Raw genomic sequence first — 27883 nt, 5'->3', positions numbered from 1 at the left:
CGACTCACACACTTCTCCTTACAAGTACAGCAGGTACATCTTGACCTATCGCGGTTTGACTTCTAACAGTACATGCGATCGACATGCATCGTCATGGTTTGCCATCCACTATCACCGTGGACATAAGAGATTCACAAAAGGTCCTCTTGCCTGGTCCACCCACTCCAGCCTCTCGAAACTCGAATGTTCCCAATTTCTCGAGAATCTTGACAATACACGCTAAAGGCTCAGATCCAACAATCAAGAGGCGAAAGAAGCCTGAGCAAGCAGTCATGAGAAACCCTTCCAGACTGTCAACTGTGAAGAGATGGGATGCTCAATCTCACAAGTCCGCTGACTGGGATGGTCTTCGACGGGTAAGTCTCACGTCTAGTGAATTGTGATAATCCTAGTTGACCATTTCCGCAGGACCAAGAGCTTTGGCAACAGGATGGCGATTGTCTTGTGCATCTTTATGGCCAAGGAAAATCAAAGAGAGGTGCCTCCTTCAAGACATCCTATGCTTTGGTGGAAGCAATGGCTGGCCCATCGTTTCTTAACAGATATATGGCATTAGACTCAAATTCGTGCAACGAGAGCCTTGATGGCACAACATCAAGCACTTCGTCAACACATGCCGAGTATGAGTTGTTCATTCCAGCTCCCGACGACGCACTCCGAGAAGAAGCTTACCGCTGGCATATCGCTACCCGGAATTTCTTTGCATATATTGCTAACAAGCCGCTGGTCGGATCTAAGTTGGGGAAGACTCTCATTGACCTTCTGGAACGTATGGAGCTGTTCTGCTCTGATAAAACCAGCAACCTCCAGGACTTTTTATCATACGCCCGTGAACAGGGTTATCTGAAATTTATCAACCGACCGGACTATGCACTGGCTTTTCTCAATTTTGCCGAGAAGTTCAGATTGAAAGATCTCTGGATTGATGCCTTCGCTCATTGTGTCGGTATGAACGACCAACTTGATCTAAGTACGGACTTCAGCGATGTGAGCAAAACGACAAAGGCTCTGATCACGCGATCGTATCTGGAGATGGATCTGCACTTGGGTCGAGTAAGCAAAGCCTTGCGAAATTTCTTGGAGGATGAGCTCGCCCCTACACATTTGGGACTACCGGCGCCTGCCCGAAATCACCTGGATCGCTTCCGCTCTTTTCTGCACTCATTTTATGTCAACAAGTTTGGATACTGGCCGCCAGAAACTGGTCACGTCATGGACAAGGGTCTTTTGCGAAGCATGCACCAAGAGTTCCAGATGCTATACAACTATCTAGTTGACGGCGAATCTTCTCCAAGCCGACTACTGACTGGAGGTATTTGTGTGGTGCAAAATGTCGATGCGTTCAACAGCCGCCACAGATACGAGCCATTGCCGCATTCTTGCCCTCTGCTACCTGACTACCACAGCCTTGAATACAGAACGTCATCACAGAAGGGTCTTCGATCATTGAGGTTGACTTCAAAGTCCAGCAAAGCGGACCAGAGCGTATCAGCACGAGCTGCACTGTCCGCTGCGACAAACAAAATTCCGTCTAGCTCAGCGCTCGTGCGAAACTACATATACTTCGAGAGCGAGCTGACCTTCAGGCCGGAAGAGAAGCTGTCAATTGGTGATGCACGAAAGGTCCGATGGCTTGCCATCTACACCATCTTGCAAATGCTTACCAATGCGATACGTGCTCCTAAGGAAGTGAGAGATGCGGATGCCGTGCCATATCACCTCTGCTTGTTGACCACAGGCATGCCACCATGGACCGATGACATGAAGACTCCTACTGCTTTGTCTTCGCAGGCGACACCAACTAAGACTGAAGCAGAAGCTAGTGATGAGCCTGCATTCACAATTGTTCCTGACTGCGAAGACAACGACTACTTCTCCCACAAGATGGTGCCAAAACGATGTGATTCGCATTCTTCTCTCCGACCTCAGCCGCTACGAATCAGTACGTCAGGTGCAGTAAACCGCAACAGTTCGATCAGGAGCCTACACAGAAGTCTAACGTCCAACTTCTCCTTTCCAACTCGACGTACCTCGGTCAGATCTTCTATCGCGTCGAGCAATGCTCAGAGCATTCCTGGCGAGCAGATTGGCTCCTCTGTTCCTGCCGAGTCGCCTGGAGGCAAACGCTTCTCTGGTTACTCGTTCGCTATCAGCGAAGAAGAATCTCTTGATTACCTCAACCCTCACCAGCCGCAATCCTTAATGGCTTCGCAATTCCACCATTTGCCCGAGGCCCGCACACCCACCCTCGATACCTTTATGCTAGATACCCTCGCTTCGCCAGAAGGACCCTCGACACCCTCAAGCTTCACATCTTCCACCATGTCGCCAGCTTCAGCATCAAGCAACATGTGGGACAGCAGTCCCCACAGCGTAAACAGCGATGACTTGGAAACACAAAGCTGGTACGACCGCCGCGGCAGCACAGGAGTCTACAACATGGACCATGAAAGCGTGTGCAGCGACACTCAACGCAAATCCAGCGGGTCCAGCTGCAGTTGCTCAGGAGCAAGCAGCCCTATACCCGACCTTTCGACCTTGACGGCTTCTTCTGCAGCAGCTGCAACTGCTAAGCTGCTCTATTCTCATGCAAATCAGCAACAGGCTGCTCAGATGCCCGCTTGGTGGGGCGTTCCAGGTGACAAAACCCCAACACGCTCATTTGGAGTGTCTGTACCTGAAGATGTTCCCGAACACGATGTCATGGCATTCAAACCCTACAGCCAAGAATTCATTGTAGAGAGAGGAGTGGAGAGCACAGTCGACATCTTCGACGCCGTTCGCATGTTGAACTGATATCCTTGCAAAATTTGATTACAACATGTCTGTATGTTTATTCTGGCTAGATGTGGAGGGGTCTGGGAAACAAAAAGGAATTGTCTCATAACGAATTCACTATTGCAGCAAAATATGATACCACTATTGATTTTTCTTTACTCTATACTTTCTGCCTCAGACTTGCTCGCGTGCTTGTCTATCTCTCTCAATACTTTTTCCCCTCCTGACTCGCAATGACCATAGTGCCTCAACTTCGCATGTCACTCCAGGTGTAAGTGGCTTATCGCCGATCAACAAGAGAGCAGGGTGGCCCTGCGTCATAGCGATCGACGGCGGCGTTTTACACTCTGCAGATCACCCTACCAAGCCTTTGTAAGCCTTCCTCGGAAGATTTCCGTGCATGATCAGCATGGACGAAAATCATACTCGATCAAGGAGAAGGACAGAAAGTTGCGCTGCACAATATAGGTAAAGGCATGTTGCTCCTATACGGTACAGGTAAAGGCATTGTCGATTATGGACCCTGAGGACGTTGGCTGTGACAGCTGTGGCTCATCATTTGCCTTTTGTATTGGGTTTGCACCTTCACCGTTTGTTACAGGGTAGGGTACTGTGGGGCTCTTCTTTCTAAGCACACACTCTTTTTGTTCATGCCGCCTTGTGATAAGACGATGATCAGAGGTGAACGGAAGGAGAAAAGGAGGGGATGATCACGCATACTCGGATGCAGACGGCAAACAGATCTGAAGTGAGGAAATGTCACTGCGATCAACGCGAAGCAAAACATTACTTGTAGAGTCGAGTTGATTTGCATTGCCAATCTTTTGCATACCACAGTAACGGCGATGCAAAGAGCTCATCCTTCCTGCCTCGTTAAGAATTATGATAGCGGACGTTCCCATCATTCCCTTCCTTCTCTCGAATATAGCAACTGAATTTCATCTCTCGTGAAAAAGAGTAAGTTCCCAAACACCTTGTTCCCAGCCGTAGCTTGAAAGAACCCCTCTCCCAATATCAGAAAGAAAGTCAACGCCATAAAACACCATCTTCGAAATCTGACCATTCTTGAAAACAATCTCACCACTTACGCCTTCTCTGGGCTCTGCGTCTCGCATTCGCCTTGTCCTTTCGTTCCCTCTCTGCTCTTTGCTCTTCAGTCTGTTGTACTTCTGCCGGAGCATTTTCTTCTTCGTTCGAAGTGGTGCTGTTTTCTTCAGCGCGCTTGATTCGAGCCGAGCTTCTGGTTCGGCTTTTGGCATTGTCGTCCGCCTCAACGGAAGCGCTGGGCTTATCGCAAAGAACGGCTACTTCCTCTTCGTCCAGGTCGGTAAGTTCTTCTGACATGGCGTCACGGCCTGACCAACGTTCCTCGTGTATCGTTGTGCCGTCTATGTCGAAGAGTTCAAGATACCATGGTACCCCGCCTTGGGCCCATGGATCGTTTGCAGCCGCATGGGTCGGTGCAACTTCTTGGTTGTGGTGATGGATAGTTTCGACGATGTTGTTGGTGTTAGCGACACTTGACGTCGAATTTGGGGGCGACAGAGGCTGCATAGGTTTGAACGGAGCTCCCTTTGTATGTATGGCCCCGGTATCGACCATAGCGTGTGCAGCAGTATTAACCTCTTCATCTGGTTCGCCTTCCGCGTCAGCGTCATCGTCATCACCATCTACCATGTCAACATCTTCATCGGCTCGACCGTTGGCTCGGCTTGGAGATGCGCCCGCAACTGCAGAGACACTTGTGTCTGGTGATATATTGTCGCCATTTTTGTAGTCGGCAGAACGCCGTTGGTCTGCACTGAGTCTTCGAGAAGTGCATCGAATTCGGCCCACTTAGGGTTCTCCTCCACTGGTATACATTTAAGTTCTGCTTCTCGAGCCGATGCCTTCTCCAAAAGTTCTCTGACAGGTTTGATTATACGTTTTCGGATCTTCTTAAGCTCTTTTTGTTCCGGTGTCAAAGCCCTATGTTCTGGAGTGTCGACAGGATCGTCGAGTTGCTGCTGCACATCTGGTGCATCATGAAGCTCAGTGACATTCTTGTCAGATCTTGTGTTGTCGCTTGACAACACTGTCAAGATGTCATTAGAAAACTCGGCGACCGAGATGTATTGTCGTTCGGACAGTTTTCGCTCAAGCTCTTCGAATCCTTCTTTGAAGAAACCGCTCTTCTCGTCGAGTCTACTCGAAGTTAGTCTTTTGTAACGATAACGAGAGGTGTTTTGTACTTACTTTTGTGCTCGTTGAAGAATTGGGCGAAGCAGCGGGATGATGGGGAAGTAAACATTGTCGATGAGACTCTTGAGGACTTCAGTAGTATCGACAAGGCTCAACTCTTCGCGTTGACGGATGTTGGAGATGAGATGTTCCAGCTTGTCCACATCCTCACTAAGGATGTCACCGAACTCGATTCTTCGAAGCAAGCGTGGTCTGCCAGCAGCACCCATGCCTGAAAAGTTGCGACGAGTGATTTCCATGGGAGAGAAAGACTCCAGTGATAGTTGGAGGCGTTTCAGCAGAGCGGCACCTTTGCGAGCTTCTCTCTTGAGTGTCCAGTATTTGCAAGCCTCAGTAACAAACTCTTTTCGCTTTCTGAGCGCGAATCGTCCAAGCGAATTATCCACCGTGTTGAAAACAACAGCAGGAACAACGGGTGCGCCTGATGGCAAACGCCAACCAACTTTTTGAGGTTGAGCTTTCTTGCGCTTGTTCGCAGCAACAACGATAGTATCGTCAGCATGACCTAGCTCGTCCACGTTATCTGCGGTCGAATCTGGCTGAGCCGCGGAGGTTACGACGTTTCCAGTACTGGAGCTGTCAGCCCATTTTCTATTCTTCATCGTGTGTCTGTAGTAGCGCTTGGCTTCTGCGACAGCAGTATCAACATCATGTTCATTGCGCCAATCTTGAGGGACGTGTTTGTCGCAGAAGGCCTTGAGAACGGAAGCATCAATACCTCCAGAGTGAGTGGACTTCATTCTTAGAAAGAGCTTGGCCCGTCTGGCGCATGTGACATGGAATGCCGAATAACAGGCCTTGTTGCCACATTGAATACAAGCACCCATGTTCTGTTGGCAAAGATAACATTTCAGTCTCCAGCGACTTTGAGGCACTTTTTCGACGTCGGTAATCGGTTCCATGAAGGTCATGTTGGCGATGGTGATTTCTGGAATCCATAGGGCGCAAAGCAGATGGGACCAACGCATCGTATTAGTCTGCTTGAAGGCGCCATCCACATTTGGACAGAAGATACAAGTAGGGGTACCGCGGCCGATTTCCTTGCATTTTCGACAGAACCACTGGCCTTCAGGAATGAAAGGTACTCCGTAACACTCCTGATGAACAGCCAAGTCACAGCCGTCGCAAAAGATGATGGCGTTGGCATTCTCACAGTCACCATCGTCGCATACAGCACATTTAGTGTCGGGCTCATCAGCAGGTCCGCTAGGCTCTCCGTTGACTGCTGCGGCCGAACTCGAACGGGGCCTTGTGATTTGAGCGTGTCTCGGATTTGGTTTCGGGATCTTCTTCTCGAGAGCGTAGTATTCACGCTCAATTTGAGTCATGGTGATCTCGAACAAAGCGGGTTTGATGGGCTCAGCCTGTTCCTCCTTGCGATGAGCATTGTGCATCTCGAGCCATCGTTCGTCTTGTTCATCCATGTCGTACTCGACATTGAAGACAACCGGCGGCCGTGCGTCTTCGATCTTGTCAGATTTGACAACGAGGCCTGAGATACTGTCGTCATCGTAGGGGCCTTCGACATGGCGAATCAGGATCTGTTTTGGTATATCGAAGCGGTCGCCTTCTTGGTAGCCAACATGGGCCATGGACTTGTCGACATAGTTTCTTTGATTTGAACCTTGTTGCTCATATTGAGCGAATGTGTCGACGGTGCGGTATGCTGGCTTGGGTAGGTTGAGGCGTTCCTTGGGGTTGTGCGTGGGCAGGGGCAAGATGCGAGGAGCTGGTGGTGAGCCAAGGCCAGAGAGCATGCTTTCTGGGCGCTTCGGAGGTCGGCCAGGCTTGCGCTTGATTGGAGTCTCCATCGCCACAAATGAGGCTACCGGAGGGGGTACATCGTTCTCGGCCATGAGTGTGTCTACGTTCCGGCCGTCTACATGGTCGGCTGTGAACAGAATGAGGCCTTGGTCAACATCAAGGTTCGGATGAAACTCTTCCCAGCTTCTTTCTTCTCGCGGTTTGTATCCATCGCTGGCTTGGCTTGCGGCGGCTGCAGCTGCGGCGCTGCTGTAACGGGGTCGGGGGGTTGCAGTTGGTCGGCGATCACGGTTGCGATCTCGGTCTCTGCGCGGACGTGTGGATGGAGGCGGGCGGCGAACAGTTCTTGGACTTGACATGTCCCCATCATCATCTCCAGTCAGGACAGATCGGTGTCGGCGCACAGAACTAGGAGGGCCTGTTGTCTCGTTGCCTTCTTCGTCGACCCAACGGCCACCACCCCCAGGTCCACCAGGAACGTATCTTCTCTTTTTCAAAGGAGGTTCAGAATCCATGATCTGTGATGAAGCAGCGCGAGGTCTCGCAGGGGTGCGCGTGGGCCGGCGAGGAGACGATTCGGGGGCAGCCATTCTTAGTCGACACGGCAGTTGTTGCACTGCAAAGGGTGTATTTGTTGTCGCATGAATCTTGGGAAGTCAACAGACGCGTCCGCTTGATCACAAGACAGCGACAGAGGCGTCTTTGATGCTTTCCGATGCTCGTCGTTGACCGTGTACGTCGCGTTCCTGAGTCGTGCCAAGCTTGACGTTCAAGCAAGCAACACTGGGGAACATGCACTAAATCCGCTATTGCCGAATTCTTGGCGCATCTAATCAGATCCCTGCACGCGCTCCTTCCATATCAAGATGGCGCAATTCACGCACATGCATCTTTTGTAGTTGCTTCCTCCGCTCGCTCGTTCATCCTTCCCATTTTTCCATACATATCAGACTCCGACTTGTCACACATGTGGGCACCACCACTATCGTTTGGTTATTGAAGTTTCCCTCTACTCATTTATCTCTGTCTTTGTCATATCGCGTACAATCTCACACGATGTTCGCAATCACGGGAGAAGAAGTGGCTCGAGCAATATCGTGGCTGCTTGGATGGTCATACTTCATCTCATGGTCGCTATCTTTCTATCCACAACCACTTCGCTGCTGGAACTTACGCTCTACCCGTGGTGTAACGGTTGATTTTCCTCTATTGAACATTCTTGGATTCACCAGCTATTTCATCTCGACTACAGCCTTTGTCGGTGCGCCTAAGATCCGTCAGCAGTATGCTCTTCGACATCCTTCCGCTCCCGAACCTACAGTACGATTCAATGATCTGATCTTTGCTTTGCATGGCACTATCATGTGTATCATTTTCTACAGCCAATTCTACCCAAAACTATGGAAGTTTGAAGCTGTCAAAGGACAAAGAGCCAGTTCTGTAGCTCTTGGTATCTTTTATGGTAGCATTGTAGGAGTAGCCATTACTGCTATGCTTGTGTTTTTGTTCAAGGGTGGAAGAGACACTCCCGAATCTTGGGCAGAGATTGATATCGTGCGCACTCCTTCAGATACCGTTCACAAAGACATCCGCTGATCCATCCAGATATACGCCTTCTCTTATGTCAAACTCATTGTCACTCTCAGCAAATATGCTCCTCAAGCATGGTATGTAGACCATGATCACGAAAGCTTCAGATCTAACTTCAACCTACAGGTACAATTACAAGATCAAATCGACCGCAGGCTGGGCTATTGATATGGTCTGGTTTGATTTTATCGGCGGGATCATGTCTCTTCTCCAGCTGGTCATCGACAGCGCGTTACAGGCAGACTGGAGCGGGATCACTGGCAATCCAGCCAAGTTGTTCCTTGCTGTCTTTAGTCTTTGCTTTGACGTGATCTTCTTCGTACAGCACTACTTCCTATATAGAGGCAAGGAGTTGCCTGCAGATGATGAGGACAAGGATGAGGATGAAACGAGACCTCTCCTCGCATAGGTAGTGAAAGATGGTGTTCAGAGTGCAAACAAGAGTGGAGAGTGCTGGCTGTCGAATCCACGGCAGCTTGGGCCCAGATGAAAGTTGCAAAGCTGTAGTCGGATATAGCTGCCGACAATTGGCACTCTGTATAGTCGGTGTGACCGAATTGAACGCCAAGTTGGCGCCGACTGAGCTTCTGGGCAGCACAGCATCAGCTTTTAGATGCTTTTGACCTTCTTGAATCGTGATCTGAGCTGAGCATATGCCTCTTCAGGATATCAAGAAAAAAAAGGTTTCCCAAGCAATCGGAAAAGCATAGTTTAGCGTGGTACGCCATGGCCACAATGCATGCATCATGCATGAGAGATCCGCAAGATGAGAGCCGATTGTGTGCTTGTGGAGGCTTCAAGACGCCCAACGATCGCGCGTCTCTTGCATACAGCAGACCTTTACTTCTCATGAACGTGTTCGTACACGGACGCGAGCTGTCGTGTCTGACTTTCAAACACACTGCCACTTGCGGCTTAAATATTTGTAAGGATCTTCTACTCAAAGTCCGGTTTCGGCAGTGAAGTACCGATCTAGAAAAGAAGGTTGGCTTAACGCAGATCGAGCCAAACATCAAGACTGCGATGGCACCGCACGATGGTCTCGGCACCCGGGGAAGTGAGCTCGAATATGACGGTGATGACCCTTGATGGTTTGCGCCAGGAACAGAAAAGGGATTGGGGTCATCAGCACCCTGCATACATAGTGAAGAGGATGGCTGGTCGCGTTTGCTCGGTACATCAATCTCGTGCCTGTGAGACTTGTTGTGAGGGATATCGAAATAGGGTCCTGACAAGATGAGTCCTCCCATATTTGCTTCTCTGAGGAAGGTGCGTACTTCAATGAGCTCTTGCGCTAGAAAAAAATCTGATGTTTGCACCAGCATCGCATCATGAACAAGAGACGTTCGGCAGATTCTCACAGCACAACAGAGGACTCAAGGCCGTCCTCGGTAGAGACCAGGATCAGAATCCCAAGTCCGAAGTCACCGGACATGGTGGAGAGCCCAATGTCATCAGCTGCCGAGCTTGCAGGGCATGAGCCTCTGGTTGAGGACTTCCAAACTCACTATGTGCAACCCACGTCGCCCAGCAGGGAGACTCCACCACGTCTTCCTATACCCATACGAGTATCTGCACCTGCACCTAATGACCACCTGCCGAGTTCGCCCGCCTTCGACTACTCTGACGACACTGACGACGACTTGGCCCCACCAGACATCTCGAGACGCTCAAACACTTCCCGTGCGAAAATGGTTGATGTTCCAAGAGTAAATCCTCTGCTGTCACCCGCACAACCACCAACTGTCTCGTCCCACCGTCCCACATCCAATTACCAACACAAACCTAGAGACTCAGGATCTTACATCAATACAGCTCAGCCAAATACTCCGGACCACGATCGTATGTCTATGGACTCGGAGTACTTCCAGAAGAAGCAAAAGCGTTATTCACTCGGTTCGGCCACGCATTCAAGAACTGCTTCAAAGGCACCCTCAATTGCGCCTTCAATATACACACTACCTCCTCTGCAGGCTCCAGGCCCAGTCGACGATGACGTAGACCGCCTGCAACCTTTATTAGAAGACGATCCAGCCAATTTCGATCTCGTAGCTGCACCACCAGAAGAAGTGAACCAGACATATCGATTGGACGAACATGCCGAACAACTCCTTTCGCGACAACATCTGGAAGCAATCTTCGCAGACCGCAAGACCTTGCTGAAGTTCACCGGCTTTCTCAACAGCCACCGTCCCTCAAGCATACCAATTCTTGTCTTCTATATGGATGCTCTGAAAGCCCTGCGTGCCATCAAATATGCGAATGCTGTGTCAAGTGCATTACATCCTATTTCCGGCCTCGATTTCACTTCCACACCGCCTCAGACTACTCAAAATCAAGAGCTGCAGAACAAGGCTGACCAGGCTTTCGACCTCTTGGTTCGAGATGATTTACCAGCCTATATCACATGGACATGGATCTCAATCGTGAGCACGAGCATCCAGAGAAGAATCACCGGAACATTGGCACCGCACTTGAGAGAAGCTTCAGAAGGGTTGGCCGAAGTCTTCTGCTTGACGGATCCGTCCAGGAAGGACAACCCCATTGTGTTTGCCTCGGAAGAGTTTGCCCGTACGACCCAATATGGTATGGGTTATTCGATCGGCCGCAATTGCCGCTTTCTTCAAGGACCGAGGACGAATCCGCACTCGATACGTCGTCTGGCCGAAGCGTGTACAGTGCCCAGAGAACATAGCGAGATCTTTGTCAACTATCGCCGCGACGGCAGCCCCTTCATCAATCTGCTCATGATAGCGCCACTTTATGACTCCAAAGGTACATTGAGATACTTCATTGGAGCTCAAGTCGACGTATCTGGGTTGCTGAAGGAGATGACTGGTATGGAAGCTCTCAAGAAGATGACGAACCGTGATGAAGACGAAGATGGTCAAGAGCATCTAAACAACGAATTTGAGAATCTGAGCGAGATGTTCAGTACCACCGAACTGGACACTGTCAGGCAATGTGGAGGTCGCATGCACCGCGAGCAAATCGACGACGAGCGAGATAACGGCGTGCAACCCAGGCCCCGGCTCCTGATAACTGACCAGTCCGACGAGAACATGAACCAATCGACGCAGCCGCCCAACAATCCAGCTTCTGGTCCCAACGGAGTGCAGCGCATGCCTGAGAACGGCAGGCTGGCAGGTGTATATGAGCACTACCTGCTTGTTCGACCGGCACCATCTTTGCGCATCCTCTTCACCTCACCGTCACTTCGTGTACCAGGAATCTTGCAAAGTCCTTTCCTCTCTCGTATTGGGGGTTCACCTCGTGTACGCACAGAACTCGCCCAAGCATTTGCTGAAGGCCGCGGGGTGACGGCAAAGATTCGCTGGTTGACACGCATAGAAGAAGATGGAGAGGACGAAGGTCGCAGCCGATGGATACACTGTACGCCGTTGATCGGCCATGGCGGCGCAGTCGGCGTGTGGATGGTAGTTCTTGTCGACGAGGAAGGTAGCCGAAGCAAACGACGATTCAGGCCCGCACCACCCGTTAGCCAGGTCATTGGAGGCAAAGAGTTTGACCCGAAAGCTATGAAGGAGAAAGAGGAAAGAGAGAGGGCTAGAATCGATATGATCGTCGATGGAGACGTAGAGAGACCTGGCAGTAGTGCTCGTTCAGGACTCGTGAGGGAAACGAGCGGTCTTAGTGGTGTACGCAGTGTCGCCGGGACTGATGATTCATTCCAGATACGATAGTTGTTTCTGCGGAAAGTTATGGTTTATGGTTTACTATAATGTCGATGTAGAGGTTATGATACCCAAGATTAATGCTATGTGTTATGACTTTCCAACGAAATCTTTTCGAGAAACTATGCATAGCTGTCTTCGCTAAGGATTGGAAAGCCCTTCTGAGCTGACTTGTCGCAAGGATGTTGCTCTCATAGATGTGTGGACCTCTCGTAGTGGTTTCGGTTCCGGTATCCAATTTCAACGTTGTCCATATGCGATTTTGATCATGTCGCAGGGCAGCCTCGAGACCCGTCTCTTCCTGTGTGTGGGCCTTCTGTTGTTTGTTTCGTCTATCCAAGCCATGCCTCTCCGCAGTGCCATGCTCTTCTGACGGCGGCCACGAGCAGCATGAACCAAGTGCCAGCTGAAGCACATACGTTGTATGCTTCGCAACCATAACCCTGCATGGACCTGATTGCAGGTCCTCCAAGCTGTTTCCTTTTACTCCATCACCACACCTCCCCAGGGTCAACTCTAATCTCCTCACCCCCCTCCCTAACCGTATCCCTCTTCTTATCCCTGCTCAACGGCTTCCTCATATCAAAAGCATCACTGCCATCATTGTAATAATCCACAATCCTTCTGTACACACTATAGCCCATTTTCTTGTACAGCTCAATGGCAGCTGTGTTTTCCACCCTTACGAAAAGGTCGACGAACCATGCGTTTTCACGATCGCCGATGGTTTCTAGGGAGTGCGAGAGGGCGGTTGCGTGGCCCAGGCGGCGTGAGGAGGGCGAGATGGTTAGGCAGGTTATATGTGCGTGCCAGCCTAGGTAGTTGGGGTATTGGGATTTGTAGGCCGCGTGCGAGGGGTCGTAGGGATGGACGGGGGCTGGGTAGGGTGAGGATTCGAGTTTGCCGAGGACTGTTGTTTTGTCGTTAGTCTGCTGGTGTGTGTGAGAGAGAAAGTGTGTCGTCAACTCACTGTATCCTTCAATCTCGCCGTGGCGGCCTTCAATCACCATGCACAGTTCGGGCCATTTGGAAAAGTAGTCTAGGTAGAAGCCGATGTTATATGTTTCCGTCAGGTGGTCGAGATTGCAAGGATTGAATTTCAGCAAGTCTGCTGGCGTCATTGGGCGTACTGAAGACATGATTATGGTTGGCGCAAAGGTTGAATTGGAAAGTCGTCAAGCTTGAAGAAGGGGATGTGCTTCTTGACTACAGCGTCATTCACAACTCCAAAGGGCACCCTGTCCTTGCGCCCATGCGCCATCTGGCCCGACTCTCACTTTCCTCACCGAAGACGAAATTGATTCTGCGAAGATGACTTTCGTTCTGCAAAGATGATTTTTATTCTGCAAAGAGTGTTTGATTTGTGCTAATGTTAAAGTGGTATCTAATTGTCTAATAATCACAGACCCAACCCAAACCCACCCTCCCGAAAACGCCTTGATCATGTGCCATCATAACTCACCGTATCGAGTGAATGTCATCTGCCATGCCATCACGTGTCAACCAGCTTCTCTTCATGAGAGTCAAGCTCATCGTTGCTCTTCGAGAATCCTTGCCCACGCAGCGTCTCATCCATCTGACCGACAAATCCTTCCATGTCTTCTGCTGTGTCATCCTGCGGGCTGGTGACTCTCCTGTTGGGCGCCAAGGGCAACCCGAATACCCAAGCATCGTCTGTCTCATCTGTTGGCCTCTTCAAGTCGGAGACCGTAAAGAGATTGACAGATGGTAAGCGGTGGTAAGGCATGTAAGACGGATTTGTGTCCTTGTCTTGATGAGGTATCCTTATCTTCCTCTTGCCCAGACTGACGTTAGAAGCTCGTCTCTCGGAGAGTCTTGGAGCAGAAGACACATCCCAGACACAAAATCCGTGCAAGCCTTCGCGAGCACATCCTCCGTGAGGCCCATCAGGTTCAAGCAAGCCGAGCACCGAAGGTGGTAGCAAATCGCTGGAAATAGTTGGAAGAGGCTGTGTATAGAGTGGCGTTTTCTCTACAGCCGGGCTAATGACAGTCTTCTTGTGTTGTGTATGACTGACGTTCTTGACGGCCAATAAGGTAAGGACACCGTTGCAGAGAGTTGCAATCATGTCTCGATCTTTGCCATGTTGCCATTGTACACATCTTGGTGAAACAAAGTGTTGAGCTGGGTGCAAACGGATCTTGTTGTCCTCGGCGTGTCGGATATGATGAGCTCCTTCAGCAGCCATTCCTAATCCTTTGGACAGTCCTTGGCGTACGGCTCTACCTCCTGCATACCTTGCAGCCATTGATGCGTTGCCAAGAGTACTGACAATGCCATTTGAACCAGTTCGTGGTCGAGTAGCCAGGCCGTGAATGCTCTGCCACCCAGCACGCATGTTGCTCATGAAACCTCCGGCAGGTGTTTGCACCTCTTCGCGTGGTGATGAGCCTGGGGAAGGCAAGTTCGACTGCAACATGACTGTAGGCTTGAACTCTAAAGATTGCAGACCATAAAGATGCACAGTGCCTTTATCAGTGACGATAGCGATGCGGTCTCCGCGTACAGTCCAGAAAGCATCAGTCACCACCGATGGTGACAGCCTGTGGAACCTAGATATCAAACGAACAGTGCCAATGGAAGATGGATCCGCAAACACTGCTCTACCATCATTGATGCGGGTCAAGTCCCATACCCTTGACTCATCTCCAACGTGGTTGGTAGCAAGTAGAGATAAACCGCCGGGAGAAAATGAAAGGAAAGAACATCCATCATTAAGGTGGAAGGTGTGTGGAGAAGGCTGACTTCCCTTGCTATCACGCTCTCCACGTTCCAACAGTTTCTCAAGATCGATGATTGACACAAGTGCTGGCTCTATTGGAGATGTTTGAGGCTCGTTGCTATGAGCATGAGTGGGTGGGAAGGCATTATGCTCAGTCTGAGGTGACTGAGTTGACCCATAGTAAGCGGGGTCGCCATTGGAGTTGGCCGGGCGATTGATGTATGTCTTCAATGCTTGAAAGCCTTGCTGAGCACCTTTGTATATTTCTCGAGTAGTGGTTTTGGCGACACGGCTGATGAGGCTTTCGTTGAACGGAGCATCGACTTCACAATTCAACATAGGCGGAGCTGGTGAAGCGTGACTCGCGATGCTAACAGGGTCAATATGGCTGATGGAGCCAGTGGTACCTTTCAAAGTTGTCTGTGAAGACGAGATGAGTGGGGGCTTGATGGCGAGCCAGCGGTCGCTCAGCGCGTACACAGCTCTCTTCGGGCTCCTGGGTCTCGCAGTTCCTGGATCGTTATTCGTCATTGCGTTTCTCACCTCCGAGGCAGAGGTTCTTGTTTGCAGACTTGACCAATACTTTCCAAGACATACGAACGGCTGTTTTTCAACAGCTGCCTGTTGATGTGGGACGGCGAATACGAACATCTCACCACTGACACCAGAGGTGACAAGAACGAAACGTCCTTCGGCTGCGACACTGAGATTGCCGATGGGTGGAGGAGGTATAAACCCTTTTGTCGCGACTGACTGGTGAATCTTCTCAGGTCTAGTCTGGAAAAGCCTGCTCACCGGTTGCCAAGTTCGCATGGAATAGACTTCAACAAAGGTATGATACTCTTTGATGCCGGGAGGAGAAGTCGGTTGATCATGTTCACGCTCGAGCACCGGACCGTGGATTACACAGGCAACCAGAGGACGTAGGTGCTCTAAGGGATCGTCACGAGCTGTCCATGGGAGAATCTTCGCGTCGATCACGCCGCCTTGCAAGCCCTCTAGACGGCCTAGCACCTCAGTCTTCTGTCGATTCACTTTGTGAACTTCCAGACCACCTTCAAACCCAGCGACCACGACCGAGCTTGTGCCTGTAGACGAGGCATTCTTAGGTGCTTGCCATGTGTCGAAGCCGCAGTAGTACCCTCTCGAACCAGCTTGCAAAAACTTGTCCGCATGTACGGGTCTGCTAAAGTCAAACTCGGCCAGTCTTGAGAAGTGACGCTGAGGCATGTGCGGAGGCAGAGGTTCATATGGCAGTATCTTATTGGTGTTGGCGAAGTTCATGGGTTGAGTCGACAGCGTAGAAGTGTAAGGAACGTTTGTCGCATCAGAGAAGCCTCTTGACGTGAAGCCTTGAGGCAGCCGAATGCCACCTTGAGGAGACGAAGACAGAGAAGCAGCATGGAGTGGGGAGCCAGTACCAGAAAGGCGTGAAGGGACCTTCGAGTTATCATGTCCCAGCATTACGCCATCTTGTGGAGGGGACGGCTCTGAGGTTGGCGCGAAAGGATGCAGTTGTTGCCTAGGGGATTGCAGAGCAGGTGCCTTTGGTGAAGCAATCTTTTCGGTCGGAGAGAAGTCTTGCGTCGGAGGAGACAGCTGAGTATCTAGCGGAGGACTGGGCGAACGAGAAGGTGGAGGTGAAGGTGCGATTGGTGCAAGGGTCGGTACCCTAGAGAGCTTGGTCAGCTAGGTCTGCAAGGTGGGTGGCCCAAGGCTACTTACAAATCGGGCGAGAAATGAGGGCCTTCAGACGACGAGTCCTTAGCAGAGTCATCTTCGGCTTCTAGTCTCTGCTTGGCTGCCTTCTTCTTCTGTTTCTTGCGGCTGGCCTTGGTTCCCTTTGCCTCATCCGGCGTGTCTTCAGCGTGGAGCACCTCGTCGTTGGATGATGGCATATGGTGAATTTTGCGAGGATGTTGGTAGACCACTCGCAGACCAGAGTCGGCAAGTGGGCAAGACGGCGTTGAGGAGAGCGAGACGGACGAGACGGACGAGACAGACGAAGCGAAGATGACGTTGGTCGCAGCTATAGCAGATGGCGTCCAGACTCGGATGAGCAGTTGTATGACACGCGGCACCTCAGAGTCCGCACGAGACCGAGCAAGACTGTGATAGTGCTGCAGCTGGAGCGAAGGTCAGGTCGTGCTGCCGCCTGCAGGACCGTGGTGGTTACGTGTGACGTTGTTATCGGCCAAGTCCGAAGGCTGTTCGACCGACAAAGAGATGGTGTCTTGTGAAGAAAGATGTGATGGGACAGTCGCATAGACTGTCCGAGACGATTCAAGAGGTATACAAGGTGAACAAAGAGGCGGGTTGTGCGAGAGTGTTGAGAAGGCGGTCTACAGGGCTACCTTGTTGGCTCTGTTGACGCATCCGGCGCGGGGTGTTGGAGAGTGCATCTGCCAAGAATCGAGGGGTCGAGGGTCAGCGTGACCATGCGGGCCATCACTCTTACATGACAGTCCAAGAACCATTAATCACCTGAACGATTCCTCATGTCCCTTCATGGATCTCATGTGTACGAGATCTGACCTAGATTGAGCTACAAGCAAGATACCGAGACATGGATTGGGCTTTGATGTTTGCTGAGAAACACTACCTTGATGGCACTCTATGACATAGTTCTAGTGTCAAAGGATTTCTGCCTCACAGCATCAGGCACTGTTCGGCCGCCATCCGCGGAAGTAGACTTCGGGCGAAGACAAGATAGGTTCAAGCATGTAGTGGGGCCATTCATCCATTGGAGCACCTATGCTAGACCTGACTGTATGGTCGAAACACCTCGCATAGAGAAGGGATGCAGACCAGATACAAAGCGCTGGTCTTGCCCATACAACAAATCGCATAGCGACGAGGTCATCAACACACACGACCCTGGTATGAAAGATGTTAGATACTGACAAACTGGAGATTGGAGACAATGGCCCTGCGCGCTCTCATTTCCTTCTGAACGCTTGGTCACCTTCAAGGTGTCGATCGTTGTTGATCCGCATTCATTATATTCATCCTGTTAAACAATGCTGCTGTCAATTTCTATTGTTAGCAAGTCAAGTAGCGGTAGAGAAGGCAAAGACATATACGCGTTGATCAGCTGCCACACTAACACCGATCACCTATTGTGACGATTAATAGGCTAGACTTGCCAGCAAATCTCATCATGTGAGGTACTCGAAAGCCAAGGGTGAATCAGTGGTCCTGCAGGACGACGCATCGCTGGATAATCGGACATATATCACTCTGGAATATATCCTCGTCGATACTAGGCTCATGTCAATAGCTGTCAGCGTCGATATGTTGACCTGTGTCGGAGTTGTCGATGACTAGGCGCGTACATTCATAATATAGCCTGAGTCGTGTCAAAGACAGCCCATCAATAGGAAGCTTGTCGGAAAATGCGACCTAACAGTATACGACATACGTAACGGCTGGTGACACAGGTCCCTTCCAGAATCACGGATGCAGTCAATACTAAGCCTTACAAGCATGGATACGAGCAAGGCGTTCAGTCATGGCGCTGGCTGAGGATGGACAAGGCGTGCTGGCGCCAGATTCTGCTTGTCTATGAGGAATTCAGAGCAGATTAACCTCTGGCGACATGTACAGAGCCGTTGATCCTGACCGAGCGACAGGCTGGCCGGCGGCGACACGATTGCAAGGCGGCCTAAGCGGAATAGAAAAAAAGAGCGTTGCAATTCGCATCGGCAGTTTTGGCCATTCCACAGCAGCTAACGGCGTGTGCGATAGCGAATGAATTGGGTTGCTGGAGTATTGGAGACAGAAGCAGTAAAAGACAAGCACATGCTATTGGAATTGGATCGTCTAGTTCCACCGTCATTGTTCGTTCAGGGCACCGAGTTGGGTATGGATATTCGCATGGAAGAAGCATGGAAGAATCGAAGGGCTTGGCATGACAGTCGCTGGCGTGCGCTTGGGTCTGGCGCGCTGTGAGATGCCCAAAGCATGCATTTCGAGATGGTTGATGCGAAGAGGACACATGGCGCAGAACACGCAATCAACCGGTGCAATACATAGAGCATATTCAGAATGCAGAGGGCAGACTCGAGGCTGAGCTCGAGACACAGTCACAGTAAGATGCAGCGGGAAAGACAACCGTCAACGTTCTCAATGGGATTCAAACGGGCGTCATGGCGTATGCGAGATTACTCAGGCGGACTCGAGGCTTGCCCTGCTGTAGCCTGCCTGCGTCGGTCGTCGAGTGGGGAAGAAGCAACCTGGGCACACCTCTCTGTACGCTTCCAGCTTGACACCGTTAACTCGACGTTGACTCGTTGCTACCTTACCTGACTTTGCCATACTCGCTGCCTCTCCTTTTCTCACATACCTTTCCTCGCGTGACATGCCCGCCATATGATAGTGCGCTCTTCATTTCCTTGCCTTTTGTATCTTTACTACAACCAAGACCCAAAACACCACCTCGGATCCCCCGTCACCACGCCCTGACTTTTCCTACATTCCTGGCCGAATTGCGTCGCATACACACCCCGGCCGACCGACCACTGTCCCCGACGACAAGCTCTCAATTCTCTGCCTTTTGGTTCATCGCGACGCGACAATTCCATCCAGCGCCTGCCTGTCTTAGCTGCTTTGTCGACGCTGAGACACTGCTTGCACTTCTGCCGAATGTACTGATTTGTCCGACCCTCGCGACTTTTATCGACTGCGCAATGCGATAGAGGCCTCGAGGCCGAACCCATCCGAATCGAGTAACCATGTCCGGCAATGCATTTGCTGTCGTCTATGTGGATCGCAAGACGCCCATAACAGGTTTCCTGAACAAGAATCTCGATGGATTGAAACAAGAGAACTGCTCCAATGAGACTGAGCGCAACATCCGCACCATCATGGCTGCCTTTGGCCAAGGTACGTCGCATTCGTCGCTACTTCCCTTCTTCTCTTCTAATTGCGTCGCATAGCTCATGTTTGTGCCGATGGCGTCTCTTGCTTGACGACAATTGCACAGCTCGATGATTCCCGCAACCCTAACCCCATTGTCGTGCTTCTCGATATGCCCCAAGACGACGAGCCCCCCGTCCGTAGGACCTCATGGGATTCCAACCCTCCTTCACCGTTAGTAGGGAAGCGCCCCAAGGTGGAGCGAAATGAGCCGAGCGATGTATATGGCGTCCACTTGCTAGCATACTTGTCTTCGGAGATTCAACAGCGCGTTCGTTCAAGGCTCGTCATTCCGATCGCTGTTCTTGCTGGCAAGACCGACGTAAGTTCTTTGTTACCACGGAGCTGTTTGGCAAAACCTGACAACGATTAGTTATTGGCTGAACCCACACGTATGTCTCGTTTCTTGGATGCTGGTGCCATCGATGTACTACCCAGTCCACTCGGGCTCGATAGAGTCCAAGGCCTGGCTGTTCACGCATACCGTACATATAAGGAGGTCACACGTGACGCCGCGAGCTTCGTGCTTGAAAAAAGAAACAGGAAGCTTTCATGGGTGGGAATCGATGAAGAGCGTCCATACGCCTACCTACGAGAGGTCATGGTTTCCGGCCTGATGAACGGCATTTGTAACCCTGACTCGGTCGGCGAGTTTATCGATCCAAGGTTAGTACTACGGATTTTGCAGTATTTGGGTAAACGGCTAACATTTACCTCTTCAGCGAACTCAAAATTGGCGATCAAAGGAAAGCTGCTGTGGAGCAGGCCGTAGGCACTTGGGCGTTCTCAGCTCATGACTTCGATTCGGACGAGCTCCTATACGCTGCTTTGACCATGCTCCAGCATGCCCTGCAGATGCCCGAGTTGGAAAAATGGCGCATTTCCATCGGTATGCTCGCAAATGCCACATACATCTGTTCCTCCAGCACTAACCTTGATTGCAGATGATCTTACCATCTTCCTCTTCGCTTGCAGGCACGCATACAACGACTTTGTTCTGTATCACAACTTCCGTCACATTGTTGATGTTCTACAAGCCGTCTTCTACTTCCTCCTCCAGATAGGCATTTTGCCTCCTTACCCTAGCTCACAAGATCAGGCTCCCAGGGCAGACCTTGCGCCAGTAGCATCATTGCTACAGCCATTTGATGCCTTGACTTTGCTCATCTCCGCGATCGGCCACGATGTCGGTCACCCTGGTGTGAACAACGCCTTTTTGGTCGCTTTGAATGCGCCGCTCGCTCAACTCTACAATGACCGTTCGGTCTTGGAGGCCTTCCATTGCGCAGCCTACTCGCAGATCCTTCGCAGATATTGGCCACGAGCTTTTGCTGATATCCCCATGCGCAAGTTGATGATCAATTCAATTCTGGCTACCGATATGGGCCTCCACTTCAAGTACATGATTGACATGGGCAACTTACAAGAAAAGCTTTCGTCGAACGAAGACAGCATCGAGGGTTGGACACCCAAAGCTCTCGAAGAGACTAGAGATCTCGTCTGCGGGTTGTTGATGAAGTGCGCTGATATCAGCAATGTGGTACGTTTTGATGACGATACTGCTCAATCGGATCATCGCTAATGTTGGACAGGCACGCAAATACGATGTTGCAGCACGATGGGCTGTCATCCTCACAGACGAGTTCTCCAACCAAGGCGCCATGGAGAAGGAGCTTAATCTGCCAACCTGCTTGTTTGGCGGCCCTCCAGACCGTGAGGACTTGGTAAAGTTAGCAGAGTCTCAGATTGGTTTCATGAGTATCTTCGCCGGACCTCTTTTCGAGGGTATCACAGCAATTTTGCCAGCCATGAGTTTCTCTACCGTTGAGATCGAGTCGAACAGAACCGTCTGGGAGGAGAAGATTCATATCGAAAAATTGAGAAGAGGAAACCTTCTGCCGACTCCAATGGCTCAACCTTCGCCGCTCCGAACCGAGCTCTCCGTGGCTGAGGAGGAATCTGAAGACAGCAGGGAGGATGACATTCCACCTGAACGAGATTCTCTCTTTGGTCCGTCTCGTACGTCACAAACACAAAACGAAGCACAAGCGATCAAGCCTGACAATGCTCGGGCCAATCCAGAACCGGCATCACCCACTTCACCTGCCAGAGTTCGTCCAACCTCGGCATCACCTCTTAAGAGCAACAAAAAGAAGTCGAGCACAGGGAGTTTCCATGCACCATTCTCTGTCCCATTTCACCAACATACAAACTCACGTCGATCTTCAAAGGATGCCGCACTTGAACAACTCGAACAATTGCAACTGGGCCAGCTAAGCAGTTTCTCTCGTATCGAGAACCAGAACCATGACGGTGCTCGCCGGGGCAGTGGCGATGCTTCTCTGACAACAATTCTTGTCCGCAGCCAAACAGCACAGAGCAGACAGGAACCCGACTCACCAACGAAGCCGCCGCCATCTCCTAACAGGCAGACTACAAGACCGCTTTCACCGCCCTCTCAAGCTGGCGTCTCGTCTTCTGTTCCTTCGTCTCGCAGTCATGCCACTAGTAATGCAACTGCAACGACTGCGACGTGTGCGCATTCACCGACCTCTACACGGCCATCTTCGGTAGAAGAAACGGAAGGTGAGACTCCGAAAGGAATACAACCACCTCCTGTGTTATCACTAGAAAATCCGTTCTTGCACCCCAACTCAAGTCCGGATCTACACGGCAGGGAAAGGATATCGCATTCAGCACCAGATATTAGCAACATCCCAGAAATGCGTACGAGCAAAGTTAGTTCAGTATCGCATATCACAGCAGACGGCGATGAGGGCGATGAAAATCGCGGCATGTCACAGACACCTCATGGGATTCGAGAGAGCCGTAGCCGAAGCAGGCTGAGAGGGCTTCGCTTCTGGAGGAAGAGGTGGAAGAGCCCTGGCCCCGGTACCGAGGTTGATACAGAGCTATGAGGCAAACGACGCTGCGAGCGACGTAGCTCTTCTGGTCTCCTTTGTTTTGTGGGAAAGGCAGGATGTAAGTCATGGGATGGAAACTTGCAAGGAAGGGAATGCTGAAGGCGTTGTCGGAATATACCACTGTCTCACGCGGGACGGCCTTATGATTTACAGACTTTACAGGAATGTCGTGGGCAAGAAGGGTCGGCAGTTTTCTTTTGATTGTTTCATTGCGTCTTTTTAGGTCTTCTTACACTCGCTTTTAGTCTCTTTTTGTCGATCGATGGTGGTCTGAGTATGGAGTATGGATGCAAGGACAAAGTAGTCGGTCTTGAGTGGATGATCAAGCAAGGAGAGGAAGTCGCGAAAGAGCGACTACATATAGCTCCCAAATAGAGGAGCGTCATACTTAATACAGAGTCAGAGTTTAGTGAAAAGAAAGCAAGATGCGAAGTGTTCGAGTGACGGCCATGTACTGGAGATAAATTCAGGGGTGCGAGGGAACAATCAAGATGACCGAAGCTTTGACAACACCCTGGCCTGGTGCTGCTGCCAACGCTGTTGACAGGCCAAGTCAACTTGACTCCTTCCTCATTGCAACACGTACCAAGAAGGAAGCTACATCTACGGGACGACAAGGCATCAAACTCGTGTCAGCGTCCTGACCGGGAGAAAAATGAAGCATCTGGCTGCAAGCCAATAGACCAACCCATACACTTGTACCACCAAACAGCAGGCAGGAAGCCGTCGCCGTCCCACGTCTCTCGCATACAGCAACTGGTCTCTTTGCACACATAGCATGGCGTCGCCACCCCTCACACCGCTACGGCGCTCTTTTTCACACAACAGTAATTCCTCGTCAAACCATCGCCTGTCGACAGCATCGCGCTTCTCCAATGGCAGCCAAGACTTCGCTTCACACCTGGACGCCTCAGCCGGAGCATCGGGCATGGGAAACCTTGCAGACGAACTCGACTTTGCCGATTCGGATGACGAAGACTGGGACTATGACGCTGAAGCCGAGCCAGATGCCGTGCAGGAGGCTGGCATAGAGCATGGGATGGACGACGGAAAGCAAGATGACGAAGGTCCGAGAGACAGTGGAATTCATGTTGAACAGAAGAATAACACTCCGCTACCACATCGCAACTCCTCTCGGCCAGCCACGCGTGATGCCGAGTCGGATTCCACCAACATCTTCTCGCACGAACTGGAGGATGCTCTGGCTCAAATCTCGCGCCTCGCCAATCCTGCCTCGCATCAGAACCCCGACACCATCTCCCGTACCCTCGTTGCCTTGCAGAACCTACCTCCTCAGCAATCTCTCGAAGCCCACACCCAGCGCCTTACCACGTCCACTAATAGTCTGTCATCACACATAATACAACAAACGAAACACTTCGCTTCGCTATCTGCTTCTCTATTCGCTCCTTTTGGTTTCGGTGCGCCTCTCGATTTTCAGATCATTGATGACGAAGTGCTTCCTGCCATCAGTCAGGTCGTACAAAACCTGCCAGCTCCTGATTCGCGCGCCCTGCACACTCTTTCACGTCTCGATCGCGAAACCACCGATCTGATACAAACACTCGCTGCCCTATCCGATTCGTTGCAAATGGGCCGTCAGACTACCGCTAGCGCTGCACGACACTTGAAGAATACTCAGCAGATGGTTTCTGAGATGCGTCGGGAGAGCGATCTAGCAGATCAGGCACAATGGCTCATCGAAAAGGAGGATTGGGACCGTCGTCTTGCTGAGAGGTATTGTGCCAATGAATGCCGCGACGTTGTTGGTGGCTTCGAGCAAGTCTTTGAAGGGTTGAGAAGAGGTTTGGAAGAGAAGATTGCGGCTTGATTTACATTTTTGGGTATCTATTTTTGGGCTGGGCATTATGGAGGGCATACTGAGCATCGCGGCGTTCAAATAACATGCACTTAGGAGAAGGATCATGCATGGGCCGGCGTTGTGGACCTGCTCTTGAGGCAGTGAGGAGTTATTGAGATCATGGGAGGTAGGCAAACATAGCCAGCTGGTTTGATCACATGGCAGAGATTAGATGGCAAATTCGCAAGACGGAAACAGTTTCATATCTGAGCATGTGTCTGTTTGGAAGCAAGTCTTTTCTCCGTCTTTGTCTCGCCTACAATCAACATAATCCAAGGAATAAGCAAAATACTTCTTGGTTTGCTTCACTTCTGTCTGACCTTCACTCTGCCTCGCATCTTCATCCAGATCAGCAACGACTCACATCACTTACTTCTGGTTCTGTTCAGTCTACAGTTCACTGTCACGCTCAAAATCATCACCTTGCGTCTCACCCAACCATCCCAGGCCATGTCAGATGCAGAAGATCGAATCGAGGAGCCATTCATCAACAGCACCATGTCTTCCCTTGAACACCACGCATCCACAGCCCAAAAGCGCAAAATGAGCCACTCTGACCACCTCGACGACGGCACACCACCCGTCCACATCGACCCTTCCCTCACCAACACATCCTCGAACGCAGCAGACGTCAAAGTCGCCTACAACGGACCCTCCAGCATTTACACCGTGATGCTGCGCGTTCACAACGAAAGCTCTGCACGTCCAATGCCCCAAGCTGCGTTTTTCGGCCGTGACAAGGCGCTGGGTTTTTCTTTGAGGGTCTTGTTGCAGTGGTGTGATGCACACTATGATGATTATCTTTGGAAAGGACCGGAGAGTTTGAGAAGGGGACTGGTGGAGAGGTATGCTGCGTATCATGCGCAGACTGGGCAGCAGCTTGCTGTTGCAGATGTGATTAGGGTGAGTATCTTTGATGCTAAAGAGACCGAGGTTGTTCTTAAGAAAGAGGATATGGAGAAGGATGAGAGTGAGGGAGATGAGGGAAACGAGGGAAAACTTGATGAGGGACACAACGCCGAACATCAGGAACAAGTGGAGGAAGGATCAGAGGAGAACTCAGAGGATACCGGTAAACTTGTTGGACCCAAGGCTAGTTGGCCAATGACTGACAATTGTACAGAGACTACTTCTACCCACTCGACTCAGACCCAGGGACCGATCTTCGGTAGGCTCTTGCTCGTAAAAGTCCTACCACATCAAAGACTTACCTTCACACAGAAACGACTCTCGCTGATTCGGCCCAAGCTGAAGAAGAAGAAGAAGAAGAAGAAGAAGAAGAAGAAGAAGAAGAAGAAGAAGAAGAGATTGACCTTGGTAAGTACCTAGTATCATGGATACTGCAAAGCCAGAGACTGACAGAATCACAGAAACGCTATCGGCACTCTTGGCTCACAGCCATCAAGCTGCACCTGGAATGTATACTACGGGACTGGCCACCAGACTTGCGAACTGTGATGAGCAAGACACTGTCAGTGGCAGCCGTCGTCGAGGCGCTTGGAAAGAGAATCACGAGATGAGAGTGTTTGGCGGATCCACGGAACATGATACTTACTGAGAGGAGGAACAGTCGGAACGGTTGATATCCTTTCGTCCTGGTCTGGATGAGGAGTGAGGTTGACAGGAGGAGAAAAATTCAGATTGTAAAGAGCACGAACGCCTTCCGGACTGCTGTAGCCTTTAATATTCAATTAAGCTTGCAGTGGTTAGAAGAAGATACTAGGTAATTGTTGAAGGATCGAAAGAAAAGATGAATCTCAGGTGATGACAGTCTTGGCGTGGTCAGCGGTTTGAGCCGAGAGCTTTTGACAACCGGCTCTGGGTCAACTGCAGCACATCATCACCCTCAGTCGCGCTCCGCCCTGTATAGACGAACCTCCTCTCTTACGCCTGCTCCCCGGTAACACACTAGACACAATGCGCACTTCCATGCTCCGCACCACCGGCACCGCCGCCGCCGCCCTTCGCTCGTCGGTCCGCGCAACCCAGACCCGCCGTGCCCACGCCATCTCCAACCCTACCCTCGCAAACATTGAGAAGAGATGGGAGGCCATGCCCCCTCAGGAGCAGGCCGACCTTTGGATGGCCCTCAGAGACCGCATGAAGGTTGACTGGACCGAGATGACCCTGCAAGAGAAGAAGGCCGGTACGTCAACTTTTTGTCGAGAAGCCAATACATGTCCAATTGGCGAGCTCGGCCGCGTCGGTCACACTTGTCAAGCTCGCCAATTGGATCTTTTGACCTTGGTTCGTTCAATTGGGTGCTGAACACAGCTCTGACACGTCATTCTTCGCGCAGCATACTGGATCGCTTTCGGTCCCCACGGCCCTCGCGCTCAAACTCCTCCCGGTGAGGGCAAGCAGGTCTTCTGGTACACCATGGGCGGTCTTGCCGTCACTGCTGTTCTCTTCTTCGGTATCCGCGCCGGTGCCAGAGGCACACCCCACACCATGAACAAGGAGTACCAGGAGGCCTCCGACGCATACCTCAAGGTTCGTGCTTTTGCCAATCCTAACAAAGCTGTGCAGCCGTCTTACAAGTGCAACTACAGGAGAACAACGTCGAGCCCATTACCGGTATCTCTGCCGAGGACTACAAGGGTGGCTTCATGGTCCAGTCTCCTCCCAAGGCCAAGGAGTAAATGCCTTTTTAATCGAAAGGTGATTTACTGTATTGACGAGGGAGCCGATCAGGCGTGTCGCCAACGCCGTCGTAGTCTTACAACTGACTGGACGAAGAAAAGGTTACACGTTCAATATATTTTTGGAGCCCGCTTTCTAGAAGCAACGACGAAGAAAAGATCCCTTGTACCTCTTTTTCTTTATATCATTCCAGCGTACTTGTACAAAGATTACAATTTTCATTTGTTTCCAGTCTCTTCTCACGCTTCTCGCAGCTTTGCTGCTCTTCTGTGCTCCATGAACACGATCGTGTTGGTTTGGCTTGAGATGCAAGGCAGAACCTTCACGTTAAGAAATACTTCAACGACCAGATATTGGTTCTCGGAGAAACCTGTAGCTCGAACGCATAAGGCCAAGTATCACTTGGTATACAAAGAAAAGTGACATGCTATGTGTCAATCACGATACCAGCCATCCGAGCAGAGATAGGGTTTCTAGCAATCTTAAAAGCACATGGTCGGAAAGATTTCAGCCCAACACTGTGGAAGTATTGTACAGCCCAGCTGAGTGCCGGTAAACAGTCGCCCAAAGCTCAAAGGCTCCCGGCTATCCTTTGATCCGTGCAAAAAGCAGATAGATTTTGGGCATCACAGTTGTTCTGAAAAGCCGATTAGATTGGGAGCAGAAACGGCTGTGCAGATTTGACTGTTCTTCCCATGGCGGGCCGACCGAAAGCAACCAAAAGATA

At 50.9% G+C, this 27883-nt stretch overlaps 10 protein-coding genes across 10 annotated transcripts; 7 read left to right on the top strand and 3 right to left on the bottom strand.

The window, feature by feature from the left end:
• Positions 1–83: 83 nt before the first annotated feature.
• Positions 84–1878, top strand: M437DRAFT_50353 (uncharacterized protein; the record flags this gene model as incomplete). Its single annotated transcript, XM_041021994.1, has 2 exons — positions 84–356; positions 409–1878. Coding segments are annotated over 2 exons (1743 nt in total), but the record flags the coding sequence as incomplete, so codon positions are not given.
• A 1977-nt stretch (positions 1879–3855) lies between these two features.
• Positions 3856–7373, bottom strand: M437DRAFT_85162 (uncharacterized protein; the record flags this gene model as incomplete). The annotated part of the gene is made up of 3 exons (XM_041028252.1): positions 3856–4574; positions 4640–4962; positions 5014–7373. 3 exons carry the CDS (start codon positions 7371–7373, stop codon positions 3856–3858), a joined length of 3402 nt encoding a protein of 1133 aa, XP_040879287.1.
• Positions 7374–7839: 466 nt separating this feature from the next.
• Positions 7840–8782, top strand: M437DRAFT_85161 (uncharacterized protein; the record flags this gene model as incomplete). Its single annotated transcript, XM_041028251.1, has 3 exons — positions 7840–8337; positions 8389–8450; positions 8500–8782. 3 exons carry the CDS (start codon positions 7840–7842, stop codon positions 8780–8782), a joined length of 843 nt encoding a protein of 280 aa, XP_040879286.1.
• Positions 8783–10307: 1525 nt separating this feature from the next.
• Positions 10308–11891, top strand: M437DRAFT_9139 (uncharacterized protein; the record flags this gene model as incomplete). Its single annotated transcript, XM_041029070.1, has 1 exon — positions 10308–11891. A coding segment is annotated over one exon (1584 nt), but the record flags the coding sequence as incomplete, so codon positions are not given.
• A 668-nt stretch (positions 11892–12559) lies between these two features.
• Positions 12560–13207, bottom strand: M437DRAFT_50026 (acyl-CoA N-acyltransferase; the record flags this gene model as incomplete). The annotated part of the gene is made up of 2 exons (XM_041021934.1): positions 12560–12978; positions 13039–13207. 2 exons carry the CDS (start codon positions 13205–13207, stop codon positions 12560–12562), a joined length of 588 nt encoding a protein of 195 aa, XP_040879284.1.
• A 353-nt stretch (positions 13208–13560) lies between these two features.
• M437DRAFT_50348 (uncharacterized protein) lies at positions 13561–16095 on the bottom strand (the record flags this gene model as incomplete). The annotated part of the gene is made up of 1 exon (XM_041021993.1): positions 13561–16095. The coding sequence occupies one exon, from the start codon at positions 16093–16095 to the stop codon at positions 13561–13563; it is 2535 nt and encodes an 844-aa protein (XP_040879283.1).
• A 3449-nt stretch (positions 16096–19544) lies between these two features.
• M437DRAFT_85157 (HD-domain/PDEase-like protein) lies at positions 19545–22646 on the top strand (the record flags this gene model as incomplete). The annotated part of the gene is made up of 6 exons (XM_041028250.1): positions 19545–19695; positions 19749–20050; positions 20102–20394; positions 20451–20617; positions 20673–21268; positions 21321–22646. 6 exons carry the CDS (start codon positions 19545–19547, stop codon positions 22644–22646), a joined length of 2835 nt encoding a protein of 944 aa, XP_040879282.1.
• Positions 22647–23430: 784 nt separating this feature from the next.
• Positions 23431–24483, top strand: M437DRAFT_75888 (uncharacterized protein; the record flags this gene model as incomplete). The annotated part of the gene is made up of 1 exon (XM_041026507.1): positions 23431–24483. The coding sequence occupies one exon, from the start codon at positions 23431–23433 to the stop codon at positions 24481–24483; it is 1053 nt and encodes a 350-aa protein (XP_040879281.1).
• Positions 24484–24963: 480 nt separating this feature from the next.
• M437DRAFT_66680 (uncharacterized protein) lies at positions 24964–26071 on the top strand (the record flags this gene model as incomplete). Its single annotated transcript, XM_041024803.1, has 3 exons — positions 24964–25681; positions 25735–25830; positions 25884–26071. 3 exons carry the CDS (start codon positions 24964–24966, stop codon positions 26069–26071), a joined length of 1002 nt encoding a protein of 333 aa, XP_040879280.1.
• Positions 26072–26442: 371 nt separating this feature from the next.
• Positions 26443–27155, top strand: M437DRAFT_50387 (putative cytochrome c oxidase polypeptide 5, mitochondrial; the record flags this gene model as incomplete). The annotated part of the gene is made up of 3 exons (XM_041021997.1): positions 26443–26659; positions 26813–27006; positions 27066–27155. 3 exons carry the CDS (start codon positions 26443–26445, stop codon positions 27153–27155), a joined length of 501 nt encoding a protein of 166 aa, XP_040879279.1.
• Between the last annotated feature and the right edge of the window lie 728 nt (positions 27156–27883).

Source organism: Aureobasidium melanogenum (assembly GCF_000721775.1).
Source record: "Aureobasidium melanogenum CBS 110374 unplaced genomic scaffold scaffold_12, whole genome shotgun sequence".
In the NCBI taxonomy this organism is placed as follows: Eukaryota; Fungi; Ascomycota; class Dothideomycetes; order Dothideales; family Saccotheciaceae; genus Aureobasidium; species Aureobasidium melanogenum.
Note: the sequence above shows the minus strand (reverse complement) of the source record. Positions and strands in the feature narration are given on the sequence as shown.